Raw genomic sequence first — 26,453 nt, 5'->3', positions numbered from 1 at the left:
AAATACCCATAAACGACCCCACAACCTCCCCCCCCCCCCCCCGGCCGGTTGGAGGTTCAAAACACTTAAATCGGCCCATATAGATACTCACCTAAATGAATCCCTCCTCCTTCCCCTAGTTGCGATTGTGTGTGTGGGGGGGGGGGGGTGATATGCATATAAGTGTACATATTGCTCTGATATGTATATTCGATACATATTCCTTGCATCCTTGTGGCTCATTCTCGTGCACAGACCAGTATCTACCAGTATCTATTCAGTAGATACTGAACCAGTATCGACCAGTATCTACCAGTATCAGTATTCTACCAGTATCTTCTTGTTGTCTTTGCCTACCTTGACCGTTCTAGAGTATTTTGTATATTGTGATCATATCTTCTCCTTCTCTCCTTTTTGAGCCTACAGGATCGAAGAATCGAGCGTTAGCTTTTGGATCCCGCCTTTCTAGTCGTCGGTTTTGTGTGTGTGTGTGTGTACTTACCTAGTTAATTCACTTTTGTACAAAGAGTGGTAGACGGTTGGAACAAGTTAGGTGAGAAGGTGGTGGAGGCCAAAACCGTCAGTAATTTCAAAGCGTTATATGACAAAGAGTGCTGGGAAGACGGGACACCACGAGCGTAGCTCTCATCCTGTAACTACACTTAGGTAATTACAGGAAGCAGCCCGTAACAGCTGTCTAACTCCCAGGTACATATTTACTGCTAGGTAACAGGGGGCATCAAGGTGAAAGAAACTCTGCCCATCTGTTTCCGCTGGCGCGGGAATCTAACCCTGGTCCACCGGACTACGTATCCTGCGTGCTGTCCACTCAGCCACCAGCGCCCATGTGTGTGTGTGTTTCTTTTAAACACAGATGAAACCTACTTTTAAACCGGGCAACGATTAAACGTTATTTAGGCCAACGAGAGCTCATTAATCAAAGGTAAACAAGATGGCGGACGCAACATGTCCCACACACACACACGGGTCAGCTCTTGCTCTGCCACTACGTAAAAGATCGAGTCTCCTATCACAGCCAGATACGGAGGCACCCAAGCAACCCCTCTAACCCATTGAGTCGGAGGCATATAAAATAATGGATATATTTGTAAGCGGCTCACAGTAGGCTGCATTTATAACGCACGGGTCATACGCACGGGTCATACGCACAGGTCATTCGCACGGGTTGTGTTGTCCCGTCTTGAGTACTGCTCAGTACTCACTTCCCCCTTCAGAGCAGGAGAGATTGCTGAAATAGAGGGAATACAGAGAACATATACGGCACGCATAGATGCAATAAAGCACCTAAATTATTGGGATCGTCTCAAAGCCCTCCAAATGTACTCACTAGAAAGAAGACGAGAGAGATATCAAATAATATACACCTGGAAGATACTGGAGGGCCAAGTACCAAATCTACACAGTAAAATAACAACGTACTGGAGTGAACGACATGGAAGAAAATGTTGAATAGAACCAATGAAGAGCAGAGGTGCCATAGGCACAATCAGAGAACACTGTATAAACATCAGAGGTCCGCGGTTGTTCAACGTCCTCCCAGCAAGCATAAGAAATATTGCCGGAACAACCGTGGACATTTTCAAGAGGAAACTAGATTTATTCTTCCAAGGAGTGCCGGACCAACCGGGCTGTGGTGGGTATGTGGGCCTGCGGGCCGCTCCAAGCAACAGCCTGGTGGACCAAACTCTCACAAGTCGAGCCTGGCCTCGGGCCGGGCTTGGGGAGTAGAAGAACTCCCAGAACCCCATCAACCAACCAGGTATCAACCAGGGTCATACGCACGGGTCATACGCACTGGTCATACCCACTGGTGTTACACGCGGGTCATACGTACGGGTCATACGCACGGGGCATACGCACTGGTCATACCCACGGGTCATACCCACGGGTCATACCCACGGGTCATACGCACGGATCATACGCACGGGTCAGACACATCGTGGGGTGGTCGTCGGCATGATTGATTGATATTCTTAAGAGCCCAAACGGGCTCGTGTCCGCGTATCAGCTTACCACACGGTGAAGTACTCTACAGATTTTATCACATGAATAACTAATATAATAAAGAAAATAGTTAATAACGATGCTAGAAGCTTGGTAACGATGATAACGTGACCACTGACTGACTCGTTACCGTCTTGGCCAGCGATATTATCACCCTACTACCCCCCATCCGGGACCCGTATACATCCTCCTTAACTTCTCTCCCCCTCCCTCCCTATACATCTACTTAACACTCCCCGGACCTACTTAAAACTCCCAGAAGTTACTAATCATTCCCCCTAACTACTTAACAGCGTATCATCCCGCATGTTGAAACGGTTAAGCCCCAACAACAACACCCGTGATTCTACACTGGCGGTCCTGTGAAATTAGTCTCGTTTGATTACATTAACACCCGCCATTAACACCCACTGGTACACCGCGTTCAGAGGGATACCAACGCACATTATGAGGTAGGGAGATAAGGCAGGCTCTCCTCGTTTGTTGTGGTAACGTAGTCGCTGCTCTCACGTGGTCTCGCTAATGGAGAACACGACCCCTCTCTCATCTCGCCCGGAGAGAAGAGGTTGAAGAGGCGAGGGAGGTTAGTGTGTCGTCACCTTACAGGGCTGATGGGAAGTCCCTTTCCTTGTAGAGAGCCTTGGAGATGGGGAAGTGGGTGTGGTGCCTGTTCTCCATCACTCTAAAGCCTCGAGTCCCTCCCGCTACTATGCCCACCCTCCTTCCCCATAGAGCCAAGACTCCATTACTTTTCTACCTAGACTCCTCCTTAGAGCGCATCCATTCTATTCTGCAGCCCATCCTCTCTTCCCTAAAAGCTCTATTCCCCAGTCCAAATTCTTCCTCCCCCCCAGACCCAAGCCTCCCTCACCCTAGACCCAAGACTCCCTCCCCCTACACCCAAGACTCCCTCCCCGTAGACCCAAGACTCCCTCCCCCTAGACCCAAGACTCCCTTCCCATAGACCCAAGACTCCCTCCCCATAGACCCAAGACTCCCTCCCCATAGACCCAAGCCTCCCTCCACTTAGACTCAAGCCTCCCTCCACCTAGACTCAAGCCTCCCTCCCCTAGACCTAAGCCTCCCTCCCCCTAGACCTAAGCCTCCCTCCACCTAGACCTAAGCCTCCCTCCACCTTGCAAGAAAGGAGACGAGAGAATATCAAATAACATATACATGGAAAATACTGAAGGGCCAGATCCCAAATTTCCACAGTATAATAACAACATACTGGAGTGAACGATATGGAATGATATGCAGAATAGAGCCAGCGAAGAGTAGAGGTGTCATAGGCATAATCAGAGAACTCTTGTGTGAACATTAGAGGTTCACGGCTGTTCAGTATCCTCCCAGCAGGTGTAAGAAATTTTGCCAGAACACAGTGGTGGAATTCTTCAAGAAAAAATTAGGCAGTTATCGGCAAGAAGTGCCGGACCAACCAGGCTGTGGTGGATATGTGGGCCTACGGGCCGCTCGAAGCAACAGCCTGTTGGACGAAGCTCTCACAAGTCAAGCCTGGCATTGGGCCGGGCATATGGAGTAGAAAAAACTCTCAGAAGCCCTACAGTGCCGTGCATACATTGCAACCCATGAACATATTGCACCGCTCTTGCGTCCAGACGCACGATGGGCTGGTGGGATACCTCTCTCGATCGGCTTCCATCAAAACATGTGTGAGGTGTTTACACGCGTGACTTGTTTTGTCTGCTCCAATTTGTTGGAAACAATTGAACCGTTGTGTGCGTCGTGATGGCGAGGACATGGTGGGACAGGAAGCAACACCGTGTGTGTGTTTGGGGTGAGGCGCCGTAAAGCAGCACATGGTTGAGGGGTTGGGACAGCGTGCCTGAGTGTGTGTGTTTGGGGTGATGCGACGCAAAGGAGCACATGGTTGAGGGGTTGGAACAGCGTGCCTGAGTGTGTGTTTGGGGTGATGCGACGCAAAGGAGCACATGGTTGAGGGGTTGGGACAGCGTGCCTGAGTGCGTGTTTGGGGTGATGCGACGCAAAGGAGCACATGGTTGAGGGGTTGGGACAGCGTGCCTGAGTGTGTGTTTGGGGTGATGAGCCGTAAAGGAGCACATGGTTGGGATATCAGAACACGGTGCCAGGGGTGTGGTGTGGTTGGGTGACGCTCCACAAATGAGAACATGCGGCTGCTGTAACCCAACACCAGCCGCCTGTACGCACCGTATATACCACCACAAACAGTTTACTTAAACACTTGCTATTTCACGGTATATATTTCCACCCTCAATTTGTTGGATAAATTACCTTGAGAATTATCTATAAGGTTTAGCTGTGCATTATTAAATGTCCGAATACGATTTCGTAACTTCGTTTTCGACTCGCAATCGGGAATTCTGGGTTCGATTCCAGGGCGAGACATACATAAATGGGTGGGCACGTACCCTTTCCACCTAATGCCTCTGTTCACCTAGCAGTAAGTAGGTATCCGGGAGTTAGGCAACTGGTAAGGGGCTTGTATCCTAGGGTATACAGCTCGACCAATTGGGAGCTGGGTACAAGCCTACAGTATGTATATACACAGGCTCCCTGCCCCCCCCCCCATCCTGTGAGCGGTAGTTTATTGTGCACCCCATACTCATCCTGTGAGCGGTAGTTTATTCTGCACCCCATACTCATCTTGTGAGTGGTAGTTTATTGTGCACCCTATACTCATCTTGTGAGCGGTAGCGCAAAAAAGATTACAGAGCATACAGGTCTTAATATGTCAGCGGGATTTTTTTTACATTAGCAGTTGCATCTAACCTCCAACCATTATAATGTCAGCTAGGTAAAAATATTTTTGCATTGCAACATTTATGTATTTACAATACATTAGAGTAGGTTTGTATTAATACTTCAACTAATTTTAAATATTGACCATTACAGGATACTAGTTGAGCTGCTGTTTATTATTATTGATCTATACACTACACAGATTATACATTAATCACATCAATGTCATTTATTTACTAGAAGCGAGATATGGATACAGTGCGAGGACGTCAGATATTTTATCATTCGTAATAACATTGGTTTGCCATTTCATACAGTGCGAGTATAGAATTATCTCTAAATGGCTCAATTTGTTCAGTGAATATGTAATGTTCTAGAGTGAGTGTGTCTGCCATAGTTCACACACACTTCAATTCATCTACAGTCCCATATAAGCTGAACTGCCAGAGATACCTGTAGCCAAGTCGTATTTGAGCTGCGACAACGTCTGTTAGTCTGGTGATTGTGTTACTTGCCCCATACACATGACATGCTTGACACATCTCACTGTGATAACCAATGGATCTGGTAGTTCCTGTTTACACTATTCTACTTTTTTTTCACATTTGTCCTCAAAGTGTTCTCGTCTAATGACACTTTTTTAGGGTTCTATTTGACAGCTCAAGATTACGTTCAACATTGGTTTATATTTACTGCAAGCTTAACACTGGCATCAACATTACCATGTTTCGGCAAACCAGTCCCAGAGATCCAGAACAGTCGGAAAAGAGACAGACAGGCAGGAAGTGACTGGTGACATACATACTCACAGCTTCAACACCTTAATGATGTAGAGTTTCAACTCTATAAATCAAACTAACTCGCGCGTGTTACCCAGTCCGTTCGTTTGATTTGCTACTCCGTAAAAAATACAGCCTTTTTGCCTAACCAGAAGTGTACGAACCCAAATAACCCACTTATTGAGACCGATGCACAGAATATATCATTATTACGGTGTTTTAAGATATACCAATACATTGGTATATCTTAAAACGTATTGCGGGAGGACCTGATGCATGGGTAACAGCTTCTCCTCCATATCAACCTGCCCTGGATTTTTCGCCATGGAGAGGCCACTCCAGACCGACAACCAGAGCGCAACTCCGTAGTCTCCTGAGACTGATGGATGCCTACTACTAATACATTGTATTTTTAACGGATTGGTCGATTCAGCTGGAGAGCTGACTGGAATTACCAAGTAATTTTAAGGAACGTTTTCAGGATAAAAGAATATTTTTCTCTTTCTCAACAGGATGAAGGACGATTACCTCACTCCCCCCGACCATGTCCACAGTGAGTATGCCAGCCATGTCCACAGTATGCCGGCCGTGTCCCAGTATGCCAGCCGTGTCCCAGTATGCCAGCTGTGTCCCAGTATGCCAGCCGTGTCCCAGTATGCCAGCTGTGTCCCAGTATGCCAGCCGTGTCCCAGTATGCCAGCAGTATCCCAGTATGCCAGCCATGTCCACAGTATGTCAGCAGTATCCCAGTATGCCAGCCATGTCCACAGTATGTCAGCCATGTCCACAGTATGCCAGCCATGTCCACAGTATGCCAGCCATGTCCACAGTATACCAGCCATGTCCACAGTATGCCAGCCATGTCCACAGTATACCAGCCATGTCCACAGTATGCCAGCCATGTCCACAGTATGCCAGCCATGTCCACAGTATGCCAGCAGTATCCCAGTATGTCAGCCATGTCCCAGTATGCCAGCCATGTCCACAGTATACCAGCCATGTCCACAGTATACCAGCCATGTCCACAGTATGCCAGCAGTATCCCAGTATGTCAGCCATGTCCCAGTATGCCAGCCATGTCCACAGTATGCCAGCCATGTCCACAGTATGCCAGCAGTATCCCAGTATGTCAGCCATGTCCCAGTATACCAGCCATGTCCACAGTATGCCAGCCATGTCCACAGTATGCCAGCCATGTCCACAGTATGCCAGCCATGTCCACAGTATGCCAGTCATGTCCACAGTATGCCAGCCATATCCACAGTATGCCATTTACAAGAACACAATTCAAATGCTCTCTTTAAATGACCAGACTGACAGATAAGAAACACTGCACCATCAGTTTTAAGTTGAGTTAAGTGTGTGTGTGTCAAAGGCAGTTGTGGCTGCTCTGGTGGCGGCCACGGAAACTACTCCATCCGTGTCACCGCTCAGGGGTAAATAAACAAACATTCAAGAGAGCATTGGATATCCCATTCTGTCCCTCCCTCTCCCTCACCCCCCCCCCCCCACCCTCTCTCTCTCTTGCTACCCTTCTCTTTCCCTCCCTCCCTCCCTTACCCTCTTTCTCTCTTTCCCTCTTTCCTACCTACCCTCTCGCCCACCAACTCTCCTCTCTTTGTGTTTCTCCTTCCTTATCTCATCTCTCTTATCTTCCTTACCCCTTATCTTATCTGGGGGCCTGGCAGCTGAGTGGACAGCGCTTCGGATTCGTACTCCTGAGGTCCCGGGTTCGATCCCTGGTGGAAGCGGAAACAATGGGCAGAGTTTCTTTCACCCTGATTGTGCTTGTTCACCTAGCAGTAAATAGGTACATGGGAGTTAGACAGCTGCTACAGGCTGCTTTCTGGGGGGGGGGGGGGGGGGGGGGACAAAAAGGAGGCCTGGTCAAGGCCGCGGGGACGCAAGTCCCAAAATCATCTCAAGCTAACCCCTTACCTCTCCACGCTATCTCCACTTTGCATCTCTCCTCTCGCAATTCTGCCTTTTTTCTCTTTTGTTTTTCTGTCTTCTTTCTCCTTCCTCCACCTTTCTTCTTTTTCCGCTCGATCTAACTCCTATCTTTTTGTGTTCATTACTGCCTCGTCTTCCAAAAACCCTCCCCCCACACTTCCTCCCCCATCTCTCTCTCTCTCTCTCTCTCTCTCTCTCTCTCTCTCTCTCTCTCTCTCTCTCTCTCTCTCACTCTCTCACTCTCTCTCTCTCTCTCTCTCTCTCTCTCTCTCTCTCTCTCTCTCACTCTCTCTCTCTCTCTCACTCTCTCTCTCTCACACTCTCTCTCTCTCTCTCTCTCTCTCTCTCTCTCTCTCTCTCTCTCTCTCTCTCTCTCTATCTCTCTCTCTCTATCTCTCTCTCTCTCTCTCTCACACTCTCTCTCTCTCTCTCTCTCTCTCTCTCTCTCTCTCTCTCTCTCTCTCTCTCTCTCTCTCTATCTCTCTCTCTCTCTCTCTCTCTCTCTCTCTCTCTCACACTCTCTCTCTCTCTCTCTCTCTCTCTCTCTCTCTCTCTCTCTCTCTCTCTCTCTCTCTCTCTCTCTCTCTCTCTCTCTCTCTCTCTCTCTCTCTCTCACTCTCTCACTCTCTCACTCTCTCTCACACTCTCTCTCTCTCTCTCTCTCTCTCTCTCTCTCTCTCTCTCTCTCTCTCTCTCTCTCTCTCTCTCTCTCTCTCTCTCTCTCTCACTCTCTCACTCTCTCACACACACACACACACACACACACACACACACACACACACACACACACACACCCAGAGATCTTCAGCATTAATATATTTACTCTATATTCAAGTGTTCTGAAAGCCTTAGATTGAGAAAAAGATTATATTATCTTGGCAAGACTCTTGACACTTGCTCGCCAGAGGTTGAGGAGGAAAAATTGAAGAACTTGACAATGGGAGGAAGATACTTTAAGCTGGACCAGAACTTGACAATGGGAGGAAGATACTTTAAGCTGGACCAGAAGGTGGTCAACACGAGAGGAAGTCCATAGGAACTTGATCACTCTTCTTTGATTAGTTATCATCTTCATAGGTCACGTCACTCGAGCTACTGTCCCCTCTGTTCTCTGCTTTGGAATGTTTCAAAACGGGTCTTTAATGGGAGAAGGTACAGCAAGTACATGGGATAACACAACAGGGGAACAGTGACAAGTGGTGGGCTTCAGGGCTCTGTCCAGGGGCCAATATTCATTAGGGCACTTAATGGTCCTCTTACGAAACCTATGCATCTTTCCTCGATCATTACGGCTTAATCGGTATATATTAAACAATCTATTAAATAGGTATTCCGGGAAAAGATAGTGAGAACGGTTAATTCTAAGAAAGGGACTAGTTAAAGCTATTACGTTTGGGAAAGGAACTAGTTAAGAGTTATTTTGTCCTGGAAAGAAGGTAGTTAGATGTGAAATGTCTGGGAGAGAGGTAGTTAAGAGTTGTTAGGTCTGGGAAGGTGGAAGTGCACTCGCTAATTCACCAGCAGTGTAGATATTAAGAGAGGGACTGATGGCCCCGGGTTCGTTCCCCGGGCAAGACGGAAACGGTTGGGCACGTTTCCTTTCATCTAACACCCTGGAGTCAGGCAACTGTTGTGGGTGGGCTGCAGCTTGGGGAAGGTCAGTGGTTGGCTTTGGTGGGGGGGGGGGGTTGTACCTCACTAAGTCTAAGTACGGGCTTCCTCTCCTAGTGAGAACGTGAGAAATATGAGTAATGCAGTCCGTCCTCATCAACCACAGTCCGTCCTCATCAACCACAGTCCGTCCTCATCAACCACAGTCCGTCCTCATCAACCACAGTCCGTCCTCATCAACCACAGCCCGTCCTCATCAACAACAGCCCGTCGTCATCAACAACAGCCCGTCCTCATCAACCACAGTCCGTCCTCATCAACCACAGTCCGTCGTCATCAACCACAGCCCGTCGTCATCAACAACAGCCCGTCGTCATCAACAACAGCCCGTCCTCATCAACCACAGTCCGTCCTCATCAACCACAGCCCGCCCTCATCAACCACAGCCCGTCCTCATCAACCACAGTCCGTCCTCATCAACCACAGTCCGTCCTCATCAACCACAGTCCGTCCTCATCAACCACAGTCCGTCCTCATCAACCACAGTCCGTCCTCATCAACCACAGCCCGTCCTCATCAACCACAGTCCGTCCTCATCAACCACAGCCCGTCCTCATCAACCACAGCCCGTCCTCATCAACAACAGCCCGTCCTCATCAACAACAGCCCGTCCTCATCAACCACAGCCCGTCCTCATCAACCACAGTCCGTCCTCATCAACCACAGCCCGTCCTCATCAACCACAGTCCGTCCTCATCAACCACAGCCCGTCCTCATCAACCACAGCCCGTCCTCATCAACAACAGCCCGTCCTCATCAACAACAGCCCGTCCTCATCAACCACAGCCCGTCCTCATCAACCACAACCCGTCCTCATCAACAAAGGCCAAAAGTGATTACATGCAGCCGTCAAACTCTGTTTATGAATGGAAAATGCTTTACGTATAACTCACAACTGATGACGTTCGAACATTTTTCAATCAGTGCTTCCCTGACGACTTGTGTTCGAATCGCAAGTCTGTCAATACTTCACCCACGTACTACAAATAATTCCCACAGAACCTAGACACCTAACCTAACTTAACCTAACCTAACCTAACCTAACCTAACCTAACCTAACCTAACCTAACCTAACCTAACCTAACCTAACCTAACCTATGCACAATATGTTAATACATAACAATATTGATTTTTTTATATAAATTGTTTATGTTGAATGAACAATATGTTAAAATTGAAGAATGTGTCTTTGGAGTCGGCCGGTGGATGGAATAAACATAGCTTAAGAACAGGTTGTAATTAGGATTCTTGAGAATAATGTGTAAAAGAACACATTGAGGCAATAGTGTACACACATGTTACTGTACACCATCATCATGCTGTTTTAGTCTACTGTACACCATCATCATGCTGTTTTAGTCTACTGTACACCATCATCATGATATCCTAGTTTACTGTACACCTCCATCATGTTGTACTGATCTACTGTACACTATCATGATGTACTAGTCTATTGCACACTTTCATAATACTGTTCTAATCTCCTGTACACGAGCGATAATATTCGGGGTGTAAACAGGACTTATCTAGCATGAATTAATTGTACAATTGTACTGCTCTTAAGCTGTTAGCTGTTGTAGTTTAAGCTGTTGTAAATAAGTTATTGTCTTGCCACAGCTTATTTACAAGCACGTGCTTTACGATAGACACTTGAGTATAGCTGTACACTCGATTATAGCTATACACTGGACTATACACTTAATAATAGCTATACACAATGTCTAATGTTAAGGAACAGAATGAATGTGGAGTCATCTATGAGAAAGAACTTTCATGTGGTCAGTTGACTGTCTGAAATATCTGTTAGTTGTGAGAGCTTGTTATGCCAGGCGTGGAATAACGACCGAGTGAGTGAGGTGCGTGTGTTTGTCAGTCTCTCTAAATTATGTTTCTTTTCCTCGAATCTACTCTAATTCCCCCCCTCCCCCCTCATCTAATTCTAACACACTTTTACTCAACATGTCACCAACAAACTCTCTCTCTCTCTCTCTCTCTCTCTCTCTCTCTCTCTCTCTCTCTCTCTCTCTCTCTCTCTCTCTCTCTCTCTCTCTCTCTCTCTCTCTCTCTCTCTCTCTCTCTCTGTCCTCTCTCTCTGTCCTCTCTCTCTCTCTCCTCTCTCTCTCTCTCCTCTCTCTCTCTCTCCTCTCTCTCTCCTCTCTCTCTCTCTCTCTCTCCTCTCTCTCTCTCTCCTCTCTCTCTCTCTCTCTCTCCTCTCTCTCTCTCTCTCTCTCTCTCTCTCTCTCTCTCTCTCTCTCTCTCTCTCTCTCTCTCTCTCTCTCTCTCTCTCTCTCTCTCTCTCTCTCTCTCTCTCTCGTGCAGCCAACATGACCCCCGTGGAGCGGTGAGTGCAGGCTAAGCAAGGTGTGACTGTCTGTCTTCCTCCTCCCACAGATTATGGCGGCGGTGGAGACCTTGGAGACGTGATCAAGAGGGAGGATGAAGCCTACCACTACGCTACCTCTACGCCGCACCACAACCCCCATTACAGGTATCCTCACCCCCTTCATCTACCACCACTAGTCCCATTTACCAGAGCTCTCAGGAAGATGCCAAGCACAGGGATCTGGGATGTGGTTAGCATAGGTACCGGGGATATGTCTGGTGCAAGTACCGGGGATATGTCTGGTGCAGGCACCGGGGATATGTCTGGTGCAGGTACCGGGGATATGTCTGGCGTAGGTACCGGGGATATGTCTGGTGCAAGTACCGGGGATATGTCTGGTGCAGGCACCGGGGATATGTCTGGTGCAGGTACCGGGGATATGTCTGGTGCAGGCACCGGGGATATGTCTGGCGTAGGTACCGGGGATATGTCTGGTGCAAGTACCGGGGATATGTCTGGTGCAGGTACCGGGGATATGTCTGGTGCAGGTACCGGGGATATGTCTGGTGCAGGTACCGGGGATATGTCTGGTGCAGGTACCGGGGATATGTCTGGTGCAGGTACCGGGGATATGTCTGGTGCAGGTACCGGGGATATGTCTGGTGCAGGTACCGGAGATATGTCTGGTGCAAGTACCGGGGATATGTCTGGTGCAAGTACCGGGGATATGTCTGGTGCAGGTACCGGGGATATGTCTGGTGCAGGTACCGGGGATATGTCTGGTGCAGGTACCGGGGATATGTCTGGTGCAGGTACCGGAGATATGTCTGGTGCAGGTACCGGGGATATGTCTGGTGCAGGTACCGGGGATATGTCTGGTGCAGGTACCGGGGATATGTCTGGTGCAGGTACCGGGGATATGTCTGGTGCAGGTACCGGAGATATGTCTGGTGCAGGTACCGGGGATATGTCTGGTGCAGGTACCGGGGATATGTCTGGTGCAGGTACCGGGGATATGTCTGGTGCAGGTACCGGAGATATGTCTGGTGCAAGTACCGGGGATATGTCTGGTGCAAGTACCGGGGATATGTCTGGTGCAGGTACCGGGGATATGTCTGGTGCAGGTACCGGGGATATGTCTGGTGCAGGTACCGGGGATATGTCTGGTGCAGGTACCGGAGATATGTCTGGTGCAAGTACCGGGGATATGTCTGGTGCAAGTACCGGGGATATGTCTGGTGCAGGTACCGGGGATATGTCTGGTGCAGGTACCGGGGATATGTCTGGTGCAGGTACCGGGGATATGTCTGGTGCAGGTACCGGGGATATGTCTGGTGCAGGTACCGGGGGATATGTCTGTCATGGGTAGCAGGGATATGTTATACATACAAGATTTACATCTTCGTATTGCACTATTTACAAGACATCCATCTTGGCATTTCTCAATATATATATACATGACGTCTCAGCATAGCCCTGTGGCAATTTGCTCTACGCTTAATGCCATTTTTCTCTAATTCCAATTCCTCATCTGTGTCTCCCTTCACCGCCGGCGCTTCCACCAGACCTGAGGTGTACCCGAAGCCGCTCCTCATGCCCACGATAGAGCCCGAGCACCATGTTCCAGTCAAGACCTACGACCAGATCAACTCCTCCAGCACCCCACACACCTTCGACGCGCCCAAAATGTACGACAATAAACTTTACGACACCTCTAAAGCTTACGACAAGCTCTACGTGGCGAAGGAGTACGATAAGCTGCCGCTAGATCAGATGGACACACCCGCCTACGACAGCCATGAGGTTAAGTCCTACGGCAAAATGTACGCGTCTAAACCGCACTTGGAGTCGCATTTAGACGAAGGTTCGTACGAGAAGTGCTACGAGAAAACCTACAAGACCCTGGAGACGTTGGACTCGACGTCGTACGACAGGTCGTACGACTCGAAGGTGATCGAGCCGGTGGACTCGACCACCTACGAGAAGACGGTTCAGACGCTGGACACCCCGGCCGCCGTCCCGGAAAGGCCAGAGAAAGCCGCCTCACACGGCTCCAGCGGAAGTAAAAAGGTAAATTCCTCTTACAATTTACCTTGAAACACTTTTTCAATTATTTTGTTACAATTCATTATAAAATTTCACAAATTGTTGCAATTACAACTCTAAGTTTATACATAGTTTTGTATATTTTTGTTATACTCTATAGCAAGGCTGTTATATAAATCCTTACGATGTTATCTTCTGGCTTTCATAATAAGTTCATCCCACTCATGAAGTTTATATCTCATAATTCTGTCAAATTCCATAAAATGCATAAAATACGTGTTGATCAACACAAGTTTTAAAGACGAGATATATATTTTTTGTAATACAATTGAAAAGCACAACACAAATATAAACAAGTCTGTACAACGTATAAAACAACAAGTTCGAACACCCAGGCCACCGCATAGGTTCGAACCCTCATAAAGGCTCCTATTAGACGTGTTCATCGATATATCACGTTATTGTGATGTGTGTGTGTAAGTGTGTTGACCAGACCACACACTAGAAGTTGAAGGGACGACGACGTTTCGGTCCGTCCTGAACCATTCTCAAGTCTTGAGAATGGTCCAGGACGGACCGAAACGTCGTCGTCCCTTCAACTTCTAGTGTGTGGTCTGGTCAACATAATTCAGCCACGTTATTGTGACTCATCGCCTGCGTGTGTAAGTGTGCCCCTGCTTGTCTCCCCCAGGACGAGAACACGAAGGACGCCAGCGACACCGATCCCAACAAGAAACCCCCCTACTCCTACGTCGCCCTCATAGCTATGGCCATCAAGGAGAGCCCTGAGAGAAAGTTGCAGGTGAGGGAGTCGGGGAATAGGGTTAGTGCTTGAGGTAAGGGAGTGTGGGAGGGAGTTAGCTGAAGGGAGGAACTGGTGAGTGAGGGAGGGAGGTAGGTACAGGTGAAGAGGGAGAGAAAGAGGGAGTACAGGTGAGGAAGAGACCAGGAGCAAGAGGGGAAAGGGTGGGTTATTGGCCTTAACAGAGGCTGATAGGCATTAATAGCCCTCCATAGGTTGGTAGGCCTTAACCCTCTAGAAGTTGATAAGCCTTAATTACCCTCCAAAGTTAATAGGCCTTAATAAGCTTCCAGAAGTTGTGGGGGCCTTAATAACCCTTCAGAGGTTGATAGGCTAAAAGAATCCTTTAGATTTCAGAGATTGATAGGCCTTAATAACCCTCCAGAGGTTGATGGGCCTTATTAAATCTCAATAAAAATATATACTTTTCACTCCTCCGGCGTTCTCTGTTAACTGTTAAGAATTATCTAAATATTCCTCTTAACAACACAGCAATCAGAACGAGCGCACTCAACAACAATCAACTCATAACTCATCATGGTATTTGTTGACAATCATAATGAAAACACAACATGCATTATTAACGAATATAATTCTCATGCAATACGTCTCAAACTGTCACAAGAATCCGTGATTCTTAATATATATATAATATACTGTATATTATATACAGTATATTATATATACTGTATATAATATACTGCCTGACTTAAAGCTGTAGCAGCTCCTCATGCAGGTGACTTCCTATTAGCAACCCCAATGTCAGCAACCAGCACTCGTCTCACACCGCAAACCCTCCGAATTGGTGTGGCTCTCCGCCTCGCTGCCCCAATCCACACCGAATACAGGTGTATTTGCAGTGCGGCAGTGACCGACAGGTACCGACGGCATGGCCTTCTTTGCCAAAGGACAGGAGGATGGCATGTAAGACACGGCGAGGTTAATGACATTATTAAGAGAAGCCTTACTAAAGCCGGTTGTCCAGCACAGAGAGAGAGTCCCGTTACTTAATGCCCCACAACTCTGATGAGCCTGTCGGTCGCCCAGACGGGATCACGATGAACCCCTGGAAGAATGGTAGACAGTTGGTTTGGGACTACATTTGCGTTTCAACTTTAGCCAACACCTATGTTGACTTCAGTGCTGCACAGGCAGGAGGTGCTGCCAATCACCGGGAAGCAGCCAAGTCACATAAATTCAGGGATCTTGATCACCACTATAATTTTGTCCCTATTGCCTCAGAGACACTAGGTGCCTGGGGTAAAAGTGCTGCTAGTTTTTTTGAAGGCGCTGGGTTCCAAACTAATTAAAACAACTAGAGACCCTAGAGCCGCCAGTTTCTCCTTTCAGCGCCTTAGTGTGGCGATCCAGAGAGGAAATGACCTACATTCCCTCCAATGCGTTATGTGTGGTTTCCTCCGAGGCTATGGGTCCCCCTTCTTCCAGCCAGAGGTGGTACTCCCTTCCCTATATTTAAAAAAAAAAATATATATATATATATATATATATATATATATATATATATATATATATATATATATATATATATATATATATATATTAGTATATTTTGGTAGCAGTCTTTCCTGTTAGCCTTTCCTGTCATATTATTAAATATGACCCAAAAAGTAAGATTAATAATTCTAACACGAATTTTCTCAAAATTTCGTACATTTCTTTTCACTGTTGGAGGTAAATCAAAAATCAATTCTCCAAAATTCATTTTTATTTCTAGTCTGACGCGACACGAGCGCGTTTCGTAAAACTTATTACATTTTCAAAGACTTTAGTTTACAAATACACAACTGAATAGAACTTACGCATCTCCGATTTTATATCTACATTTGAGTGAGGTGGATGGGGTGAGGTGGCATTAATAGGGTATTAATTTCATCAACACAAGACAGAACAAGAGGTGGCATTAATAGGGTATTAATTTCATCAATACAAAACAGAACACGAAACAATGGGTATTGAATAGAAGTGTTTGTAGAAAGCTTATTGGTCCATATTTCTTGATGCTTCTATATTGGAGCGGAGTCTTGAGGTGGGTAGAATATAGTTGTGCATTAATTGGCTGTTGATTGCTGGTGTTGACTTCTTGATGTGTAGTGCCTCGCAAACGTCAAGCCGCCTGCTATCGCTGTATCTATCGATGATTTCTGTGTTGTTTACTAGGATTTCTCTGGCGATGGTTTGGTTGTGGGAAGAGATTATATGTTCCTTAATGGAGCCCTGTTGCTTATGCATCGTTAAACGCCTAGAAAGAGATGTTGTTGTCTTGCCTATATACTGGGTTTTTTGGAGCTTACAGTCCCCAAGAGGGCATTTGAAGGCATAGACGACGTTAGTCTCTTTTAAAGCGTTCTGTTTTGTGTCTGGAGAGTTTCTCATGAGTAGGCTGGCCGTTTTTCTGGTTTCTTTTCCTGCGCCTTCAGCCTGAAGTCTCCAAAGGAATTTGTTGACTTACTGCGGGGCACACGGGCCACAGGGATAAGAGCCTCGTTGGACGTAGAATCGCTGTTTACCAACGTACCTGTGGACGAGACAATCGGGATGATAGCCGACAGAGTGTATCGTGATCCAGCCTGTACTCCTCTCGACATACCAGAAAATATTCTGAGGAAACTACTCCAAGCTTGTACTAAAGAGGCACCCTTCTTGAGCCCAGATGGGCATATGTATAAGCAAGTAGATGGGGTCGCCATGGGTTCTCCTCTAGGTGTCCTGTTTGCAAACTTCTACATGGGTACCATCGAGCAAAAAGTCTTAGTCGACATGAACTTGAAACCGGCCATATACTGCAGGTATGTTGACGACATTTTTACACAGGTACCTGATGTCAGACATCTGCAGGAGCTGAAGGAGGCATTTGAGCAGAGTTCCGTGCTGCGTTTCACTTACGAGATGGAAAAGGATGGGAAGCTGCCCTTTCTAGATGTAACAGTCATGGAAAAGAGCGGAGGTTTCCACACTGCAGTCTACACTAAGGAAACGAACATAGGAATGTGCCTAAATGCCAACAGCGACTGCCCAGACAGGTACAAGAGGAGTGTTGTTAACGCATATGTCGACCGTGCTCTCAGCCACAGCTCAGAATGGAAGCAAGTCGACGAAGAACTCTGTAGGGTAAGGCAGGTCCTAGTCAACAACGGCTTCTCCAATGGTTTCGTCGAAGACATCATAAGAAGGAAAGTGAAACGCCATGCAACCTCTGAAGAGACAACTAACACAACACCTATACCCCCTATTAGACTATTTTACAGGAACTTCTTTTCCACAGCTCATAAAACGGAGGAAAGGGTCCTGAAAGATATTGTTAATAGAAACGTTATCCCTACAGACAAAAATCAGAGGATACAACTGACGATTTACTATAAAACCAGAAAAACGGCCAGCCTACTCATGAGAAACTCTCCAGACACAAAACAGAACGCTTTAAAAGAGACTAACGTCGTCTATGCCTTCAAATGCCCTCTTGGGGACTGTAAGCTCCAAAAAACCCAGTATATAGGCAAGACAACAACATCTCTTTCTAGGCGTTTAACGATGCATAAGCAACAGGGCTCCATTAAGGAACATATAATCTCTTCCCACAACCAAACCATCGCCAGAGAAATCCTAGTAAACAACACAGAAATCATCGATAGATACAGCGATAGCAGGCGGCTTGACGTTTGCGAGGCACTACACATCAAGAAGTCAACACCAGCAATCAACAGCCAATTAATGCACAACTATATTCTACCCACCTCAAGACTCCGCTCCAATATAGAAGCATCAAGAAATATGGACCAATAGGCTTTCTACAAACACTTCTATTCAATGCCCATTGTTTCGTGTTCTGTCTTGTGTTGATGAAATTAATACCCTATTAATGCCACCTCTTGTTCTGTCTTGTGTTGATGAAATTAATACCCTATTAATGCCACCTCACCCCATCCACCTCACTCAAATGTAGATATAAAATCGGAGATGCGTAAGTTCTATTCAGTTGTGTATTTGTAAACTAAAGTCTTTGAAAATGTAATAAGTTTTACGAAACGCGCTCGTGTCGCGTCAGACTAGAAATAAAAATGAATTTTGGAGAATTGATTTTTGATTTACCTCCAACAGTGAAAAGAAATGTACGAAAGATTGAGAAAATTCGTGTTAGAATTATTAATCTTACTTTTTCGGTCATATTTAATAATATATATATATATATATATATATATATATATATATATATATATATATATATATATACACATACATACGTACATACATACATACATAAAGAATAGGGATGGTAGGAAAAGAAAATATCAAAGTATTCAGTGAGGATCCACAAGGTCTTCACTGAGTACTCTTTATTTTCTTCTCCGAGTCTAGTGGTCCCTACACTTGCACCAGAGGTGGTACCCCTTATATATATATATATATATATATATATATATATATATATATATATATATATATATATATATATATATATATATATATATATATATATATATATATATATGTCGTACCTAGTAGCCAGAACTCACTTCTCAGCCTACTATGCAAGGCCCAATTTGGCTAATAAGCCAAGTTTTCATGAATTAATGTTTTTTCGTCTACCTAACCTACCTAACCTAACCTAACCTAGCTTTTTTTGGCTACCTAACCTAACCTTACCTATATATATAGGTTAGGTTAGGTTAGGTAGGGTTGGTTAGGTTCGGTCATATATCTACGTTAATTTTAACTCCAATAAAAAAAAATTGACCTCATACATAGTGAAAAGGGTAGCTTTATCATTTCATAAGAAAAAAATTATAGTAAATATATTAATTCAGGAAAACTTGGCTTATTAGGCAAATCGGGCCTTGAATAGTAGGCTGAGAAGTGAGTTCTGGCTACTAGGTACGACATATATATATATATATATATATATATATATATATATATATATATATATATATTACAAAAACAGTAGAGTAAGGGTCGACGAAGATAAAAAGCAATATGAAGGGGGAGAAAGAGAATGGTAAGAGAGAGCGAAAATAATAAACAGTGATAGCATAAGAATCTAAAGTGGAGTATTGGAGTGAACTTCAAGCACCCGATGACAGCTACGAAGAGGGTCGGAATTCTCAACTATAGATAAAGATGACTTCAGCATTTATTGCAAGCATTTAATATGAATTGCATTGTGCAATGCAGGATATGTCGTTTGTTTGTTTGTTTTGTCAGATTTAGAGGATATAGGTCGAATATTTGTTTTGTTGAGTGCTATGTTTTCCCTCTTTGTAGTGTCATTATACACATACGCACACGCACGCTCGCACACACATGAAGCGATGTGGTGGAGGCTGACTCCATACACAGTTTCAAATGTAGATATGATAGAGCCCAGTAGGCTCAGGAATCTGTACACCAGTTGATTGACAGTTGAGAGGCGGGACCAAAGAGCCAAAGCTCAACCCCTGCAAGCACAATTAGGTGAGTACTATTAGGTGAGTACACAAACACACACACACACACACATACAAACACGCACACACACACGCGCACACGCACACACACACACACACACACACACACGCGCACACACACACACACACACACACACACACACACACACACACACACACACACACACACACATATATACACACACACACACACACACACACACACACACACACACACACACACACACACACACACACACACACACACACACACATATATACACACACACACACACACATATATACACACACACACACACACACACACACATATACACACACAAACACAAATAGTAAATTTACACATTTCTTCAAGCACAAGTAGTAAACACACACACACATAGTAAATTCACACATTTCTTCAAACTCAAATAGTAAACACACGCACACACACAGATACACAGGAATTTAAAAAAGCCAAAGATTAAGCTGGGAACATACCAGCTTTAACACAGGAGAAACAAACACAACAACTTCGGCAGTGAGAAATTGGCAAGTACTCGAACGGCCTTTAAAACCAAACACCTGACAGGAACATTTCCAGAACAATATACACACCTCTTGCCACAACAATATACATCTAGAATATACATCACCATTATGGAATTCCCATCTCATAAAGATAAGATTTTTTTTAGCAAGTCCTGAAGTTTGAAGTTTTTTTTTTAGGAGGTTCAGAATTTGAAACAAACTTATAAAAAGTACAAATGTTTGAAAGAAAACTTTTAGAAGTTTTTTAAAGAACTTTTTGAATGTCCCAAAGTTTAAAAGAAGGCTGATGTCAGCAGCATCAGTACTGAACCATGAAGATGTAGGTGGTAGTAAACGAGGGGGCTGTAGGTGTTAGTAAAACGAGGGGCTGCAGGTGGTAGTAAAACGAGGGGGCTGCAGGTGGTAGTAAAACGAGGGGGCTGCAGGTGGTAGTAAAACGAGGGGCTGCGGGTGGTAATAAAACGAGGGGCTGCAGGTGGTAGTAAAACGAGGGGCTGCAGATGGTAATAAAACAGAGGGGCTGCAGGCGGTAATAAAACGAGGGGCTGCAGGTGGTAATAAAACGAGGGGCTGCAGGCGGTAATAAAACGAGGGGCTGCAGGTGGTAATAAAACGAGGGGCTGCAGGTGGTAGTAAAACAGAGGGGCTGCAGGTGGTAGTAAAACGAGGGGCTGCAGGTGGTAATAAAACGAGGGGCTGCAGGTGGTAGTAAAACAGAGGGCCTGCAGGCGGTAATAAACGAGGGGGCTGCAGGTGGTAGTAAAACAGAGGGGCTGCAGGTGGTAGTAAAACAGAGGGGCTGCAGGTGGTAGTAAAACAGAGGGGCTGCAGGTGGTAGTAAAACAGAGGGGCTGCAGGTGGTAGTAAAACAGAGGGGCTGCAGGTGGTAGTAAAACAGAGGGGCTGCAGGTGGTAGTAAAACAGAGGGGCTGCAGGTGGTAGTAAAACAGAGGGGCTGCAGGTGGTAATAAAACGAGGGGCTGCAGGTGGTAGTAAAACGAGGGGGCTGCAGGTGGTAGTAAAACGAGGGGCTGCAGGTGGTAGTAAAACGAGGCGCTGCAGGTGGTAGTAAAACGAGGGGGCTGCAGGTGGTAGTAAAACGAGGGGCTGCGGGTGCTAATAAAATGAGGGGCTGCAGGTGGTAATAAAACGAGGGGCTGCAGGTGGTAATAAAACGAGGGGCTGCGGGTGGTAATAAAACGAGGGGCTGCAGGTGGTAATAAAACGAGGGGCTGCAGGCGGTAATAAAACGAGGGGCTGCAGGTGGTAATAAAACGAGGGGCTGCAGGTGGTAATAAAACGAGGGGCTGCAGGTGGTAATAAAACGAGGGGCTGCGGGTGGTAATAAAACGAGGGGCTGCAGGTGGTAATAAAACGAGGGGCTGCAGGCGGTAATAAAACGAGGGGCTGCAGGTGGTAATAAAACGAGGGGCTGCGGGTGGTAATAAAACGAGGGGCTGTAGGTGGTAGTAAAACGAGGGGGCTGCAGGTGGTAGTAAAACGAGGGGCTGCGGGTGGTAATAAAACGAGGGGCTGTAGGTGGTAATAAAACAGAGGGGCTGCAGGTGGTAATAAAACGAGGGGCTGCAGGTGGTAGTAAAACAGAGGGGCTGCAGGTGGTAATAAAACGAGGGGCTGCAGGCGGTAATAAAACGAGGGGCTGCAGGTGGTAGTAAAACAGAGGGGCTGCAGGTGGTAGTAAAACAGAGGGGCTGCAGGTGGTAGTAAAACAGAGGGGCTGCAGGTGGTAATAAAACGAGGGGCTGCAGGTGGTAGTAAAACAGAGGGGCTGCAGGTGGTAGTAAAACAGAGGGGCTGCAGGTGGTAGTAAAACAGAGGGGCTGCAGGTGGTAATAAAACGAGGGGCTGCAGGTGGTAGTAAAACAGAGGGGCTGCGGGTGGTAATAAAACGAGGGGCTGCAGGTGGTAGTAAAACAGAGGGGCTGCAGGCGGTAATAAAACGAGGGGCTGCAGGTGGTAATAAAACGAGGGGCTGCAGGTGGTAGTAAAACAGAGGGGCTGCAGGCGGTAATAAAACGAGGGGGCTGCAGGTGGTAGTAAAACAGAGGGGCTGCAGGTGGTAATAAAACAGAGGGGCTGCAGGTGGCAATAAAACAGAGGGGCTGCAGGTGGTAATAAAACGAGGGGCTGCAGGTGGTAATAAAACGAGGGGCTGCAGGTGGTAGTAAAACAGAGGGGCTGCAGGCGGTAATAAAACGAGGGGGCTGCAGGTGGTAGTAAAACAGAGGGGCTGCAGGTGGTAGTAAAACGAGGGGCTGCAGGTGGTAGTAAAACAGAGGGGCTGCAGGTGGTAATAAAACAGAGGGGCTGCAGGTGGTAATAAAACGAGGGGCTGCAGGTGGAAATAAAACAGAGGGGCTGCAGGTGGTAATAAAACGAGGGGCTGCAGGTGGTAATAAAACGAGGGGCTGCAGGTGGTTGCAAAACAGAGGGGCTGCAGGTGGTAATAAAACGAGGGGCTGCAGGTGGTAGTAAAACAGAGGGGCTGCAGGTGGAAATAAAACAGAGGGGCTGCAGGTGGTAATAAAACGAGGGGCTGCAGGTGGTTGCAAAACAGAGGGGCTGCAGGTGGTAGTAAAACGAGGGAATACAAATCGAAGTTTAAATACAATCGAGTTCGACAGTTATGAGAAAGTTCTCACATGCTAAACAAATATAACAACTTTTCTTTCGTTAGAAAATATTAAACAGAAAGCCTCTTACAGGTGAAAGTTGTAAATGTAATGGGAGAATGAAACGTCCAAAACGTGTTTAATTGTATGCAGTAATACGATATGCAAATACCATTATGCGAAAATTTCACTGAGAGACATTTTTGTTTTTAAATCCATGTTGCGAAGCTCTCGCAATATAACATTGCTGTATGGAAGCAATGACCTCCATACAGACGCTCTATTTCCACAGTGAAAACTGATTAGACATGATCTCGATGGCTCCCTTTTGCAGCTGAGTGAAATCTACCAGTGGATCGCCACCAAGTTTCCCTTCTACGCCCAGCAGAACGCCAAGGAGAAGCAGGGCTGGAAGAACTCCATCAGACACAACCTGAGCCTGAACGAGTGCTTCGTCAAGATCCCCAGAGAGGGAGGCGGAGGCGGTGGCAAAGGAAATTACTGGACGCTAGGTAGGTTCTTTGGATCAGTGAGTCGCACGGTTTCTTTGATTCAATTAGTGTTATGCCGTCAGTGAGTGGTTAGGTTATGCCGTCAGTGAGTGGTTAGGTTATGCCGTCAGTGAGTGGTTAGGTTATGCCGTCAGTAAGTAGGTTACGTCTATCTACAAATGGTAAGGTGTGACAGTAGATGAGTTGAAGGTAGATGCAATTTGCTAGAGTGGAAGATAGGTATTGCTTCATTTGAATGGAAGGTTAGTGCAAGCTGCCACTGGGTCGAAGGTGGCCACTTCCTGCCATAGCGTAAAAGGTAAACCCTGTCTTTCAAATAGTGCAAGACAAACACTAGCACTCATGAGTGAGAAGGAGGCATTATCAAAAACCACAATGGCCAGAGCGCTCTGGCCAGGAGGTGATAGTGACTGAGAGCTCCTGACTAATGTGAGGATCTCTGCCGCCCACAGACCCGCAGCACGAGGATATGTTCGAGCACGGGAACTACAAGCGTCGTCGGAGGATGAAGCGACCTAACAACATGTACCGCCACGCCTACACCTATCCTGACTACCTTGGGCTCACCTCCAGGGCTTTCTTCCCGCCCTCTCCGTGAGTACCGCCTTCAGTTACCACTTGATAAGAGTCCAGAACGGACGTTAAACGTTATCACTTTCATGTCTTATGTGTGTTTTGGGTTATTTATTTATTTACATAGTGTTCAGTCTTGCGTTCTGATGCCTCGTTTATTGTGTGATCAAGGTCTGCTCCTCTTTGTTGGACCAGTAATCTCATGCACAGTGATGGTCATTTTCTCTTTTTCTAGACTGGGAATGGTGTATTTAAATCCTGTTACCAGCGTGTGCTGTGTTAAGCTCTGAAGGTAGTCTTAAGTGTTTTGTGTTTTCGATACTCGTATTTTATTTTGGTGCTTGTGTTGCACTTAATATGTTCTGGAGGTGAGTTTTGTGGTCATTTGTTATGGTGTTCTCTGGCAGATACTATTGTTCTTCGGGTTGGTCCCCCCCCTCCCCCCCCCCCCCCCCCCCGAAGTATCTGATCCTATGATCTTATGTACATTAGGCGTCGTGTTCTGCCACCAGAGAACGGCGTTTAGTGCTAAACTTGCTGCGGGATTTACGTGTTGTGCTTCACGTAAACACTATAACATTCTTCCCTTCCCACACACGCCGTTCTCTCCAATTGCCTCTCCTAAAAAAAATCAACTGTTTTGCCTAAACGTACGAACCTAAGCATCCCACCATACCCATCGAAGCCGATGCATAGAAAACGTCAATATTACAGTATTAATGTTACTGATAATTATCAGTATTAAGAAGATGAATGGAGGAGTTGACCCATGAGTTCCCAGCATGCCAGAGCCTGCGACTGTTGTCTTAGGTTATTCTTGAGTGACATTCTTGATGGTGAGATGTAGTAGAAGTATACACACAGGTGCCAGAGGCGTAAACAAAGTGGGTATCAATAATCAGAGATAAAACAGATGTGTCGTGTTCACCAGGCTAGCTCCAAGTACCCACTGACGTGTTCAATAATCATTGTTGATACCCCCCCCCCCGAATACCCTGGGGGTATAGCGAAAGCACATTCGCCCCGCGACTCACGACAGAGTTAATCTGGGTTCGAGCCTTGACACGGGAGAATTGACTAGACGCCAATCCTCAACTAGCGGCCCTTGTTCACCCAGCAGCAATAGGGAACCTGGTTGTAAGTTGATTGGTGGCTCGTGTTCCAGGGAAAACTAGCACGGTAAGGCTTACCATGAGCTATGCAAACAGGAATTAGAAGGTGTCTAATCCTGTACCCACCTGCTCAGACTCAGATGGTGTTCTCGGTAACATTTAGAGCACGATATAGTTAACTGGGGATGTAAAACGTATGGTAAAAATATCCCAAGCTGAGAGTGACCTCAGCAAGTGGACACAACATGGATAGGAGCCTCGGCTGAATTGTTTTATTCTTAAAGTTTTGCTTTTCCTATGGAGCTGGTCGAGTGGGCTGAGTGACCAACTCACGATAGTGAGGTCACGAGTTCGAATCTTTGACACACACACATTATATATATATATATATATATATATATATATATATATATATATATATATATATATATATATATACATATATATATATATATATATATATATATATATATATATATATATATATATGTCGTACCTAGTAGCCAGAACTCACTTCTCAGCCTACTATGCAAGGCCAAATTTGCCTAGTAAGCCAAGTTTTCATGAATTAATTGTTTTTCGACTACCTAACCTACCTAACCTAACCTAACCTAACTTTTTCGGCTACCTAACCAAACCTAACCTATGAAGATAGGTTTGGTTAGGTTAGGTAGGGTTGGTTAGGTTCGGTCATATATCTACGTTAATTTTAACTCCAATAAAAAAAAATTTACCTCATACATAATGAAATGGGTAGCTTTATCATTTCATAAGAAAAAAATTAGAAAAAATATATTAATTCAGGAAAACTTGGCTTATTAGGCAAATCGGGCCTTGAATAGTAGGCCAAAAAGTGAGTTCTGGCTACTAGGTACGACATATATATATATATATATATATATATATATATATATATATATATATATATATATATATATATATATATATATATTGTTAAATATGACCGACAAGGTAAGATTAATAATTCTAACACGAATTTTCTCAATATTTCTTATGTTTTTCTTCACTGTCGGTGGTAATAAGGGAAGACAGTGAAGAAAAACATAAGAAATATTGAGAAAATTCGTGTTAGAATTATCAATCTTACCTTTTCGGTCATATTCAACAACATATGTTTACAAGAAAGACTGCTACCAATATATATATATATATATATATATATATATATATATGCGAACAAGCCTGAATGGTCCCCAGGACAATATGCAACTGAAAACTCACACCTCAGAAGTGACTCGAACCCATACTCCCAGAAGCAACGCAACTGGTATGTACAAGACGCCTTAATC

General features: G+C 45.7%; 2 protein-coding genes across 2 annotated transcripts in view; both read left to right on the top strand.

Moving 5' to 3' along the window:
- LOC138373160 (uncharacterized) overlaps positions 1–83 on the top strand; it is a 1,563-nt gene extending 1,480 nt beyond the window's left edge. Inside the window, exon 1 of the mRNA XM_069339181.1 lies at positions 1–83. This exon is cut by the window's left edge and continues 1,480 nt beyond it. Within this exon, the coding sequence (XP_069195282.1) occupies positions 1–83 (83 nt within the window).
- The window catches only part of LOC123761099 (forkhead box protein L2), a 154,277-nt gene that overhangs the window by 96,577 nt on the left and 31,247 nt on the right, over positions 1–26,453 (top strand). The window contains exons 2-7 of the mRNA XM_069339460.1: positions 6,038–6,078; positions 11,541–11,637; positions 13,038–13,542; positions 14,210–14,320; positions 23,281–23,458; positions 23,911–24,052. Coding sequence (XP_069195561.1) covers positions 6,039–6,078; positions 11,541–11,637; positions 13,038–13,542; positions 14,210–14,320; positions 23,281–23,458; positions 23,911–24,052 — 1,073 coding nt within the window. The 5' untranslated portion in view covers position 6,038. The remainder of the gene's footprint in view (positions 1–6,037; positions 6,079–11,540; positions 11,638–13,037; positions 13,543–14,209; positions 14,321–23,280; positions 23,459–23,910; positions 24,053–26,453) is intronic.

The sequence above is a fragment of the Procambarus clarkii genome, chromosome 41 (assembly GCF_040958095.1).
Source record: "Procambarus clarkii isolate CNS0578487 chromosome 41, FALCON_Pclarkii_2.0, whole genome shotgun sequence".
NCBI lineage: Eukaryota > Metazoa > Arthropoda > Malacostraca > Decapoda > Cambaridae > Procambarus > Procambarus clarkii.
Note: the sequence above shows the minus strand (reverse complement) of the source record. Positions and strands in the feature narration are given on the sequence as shown.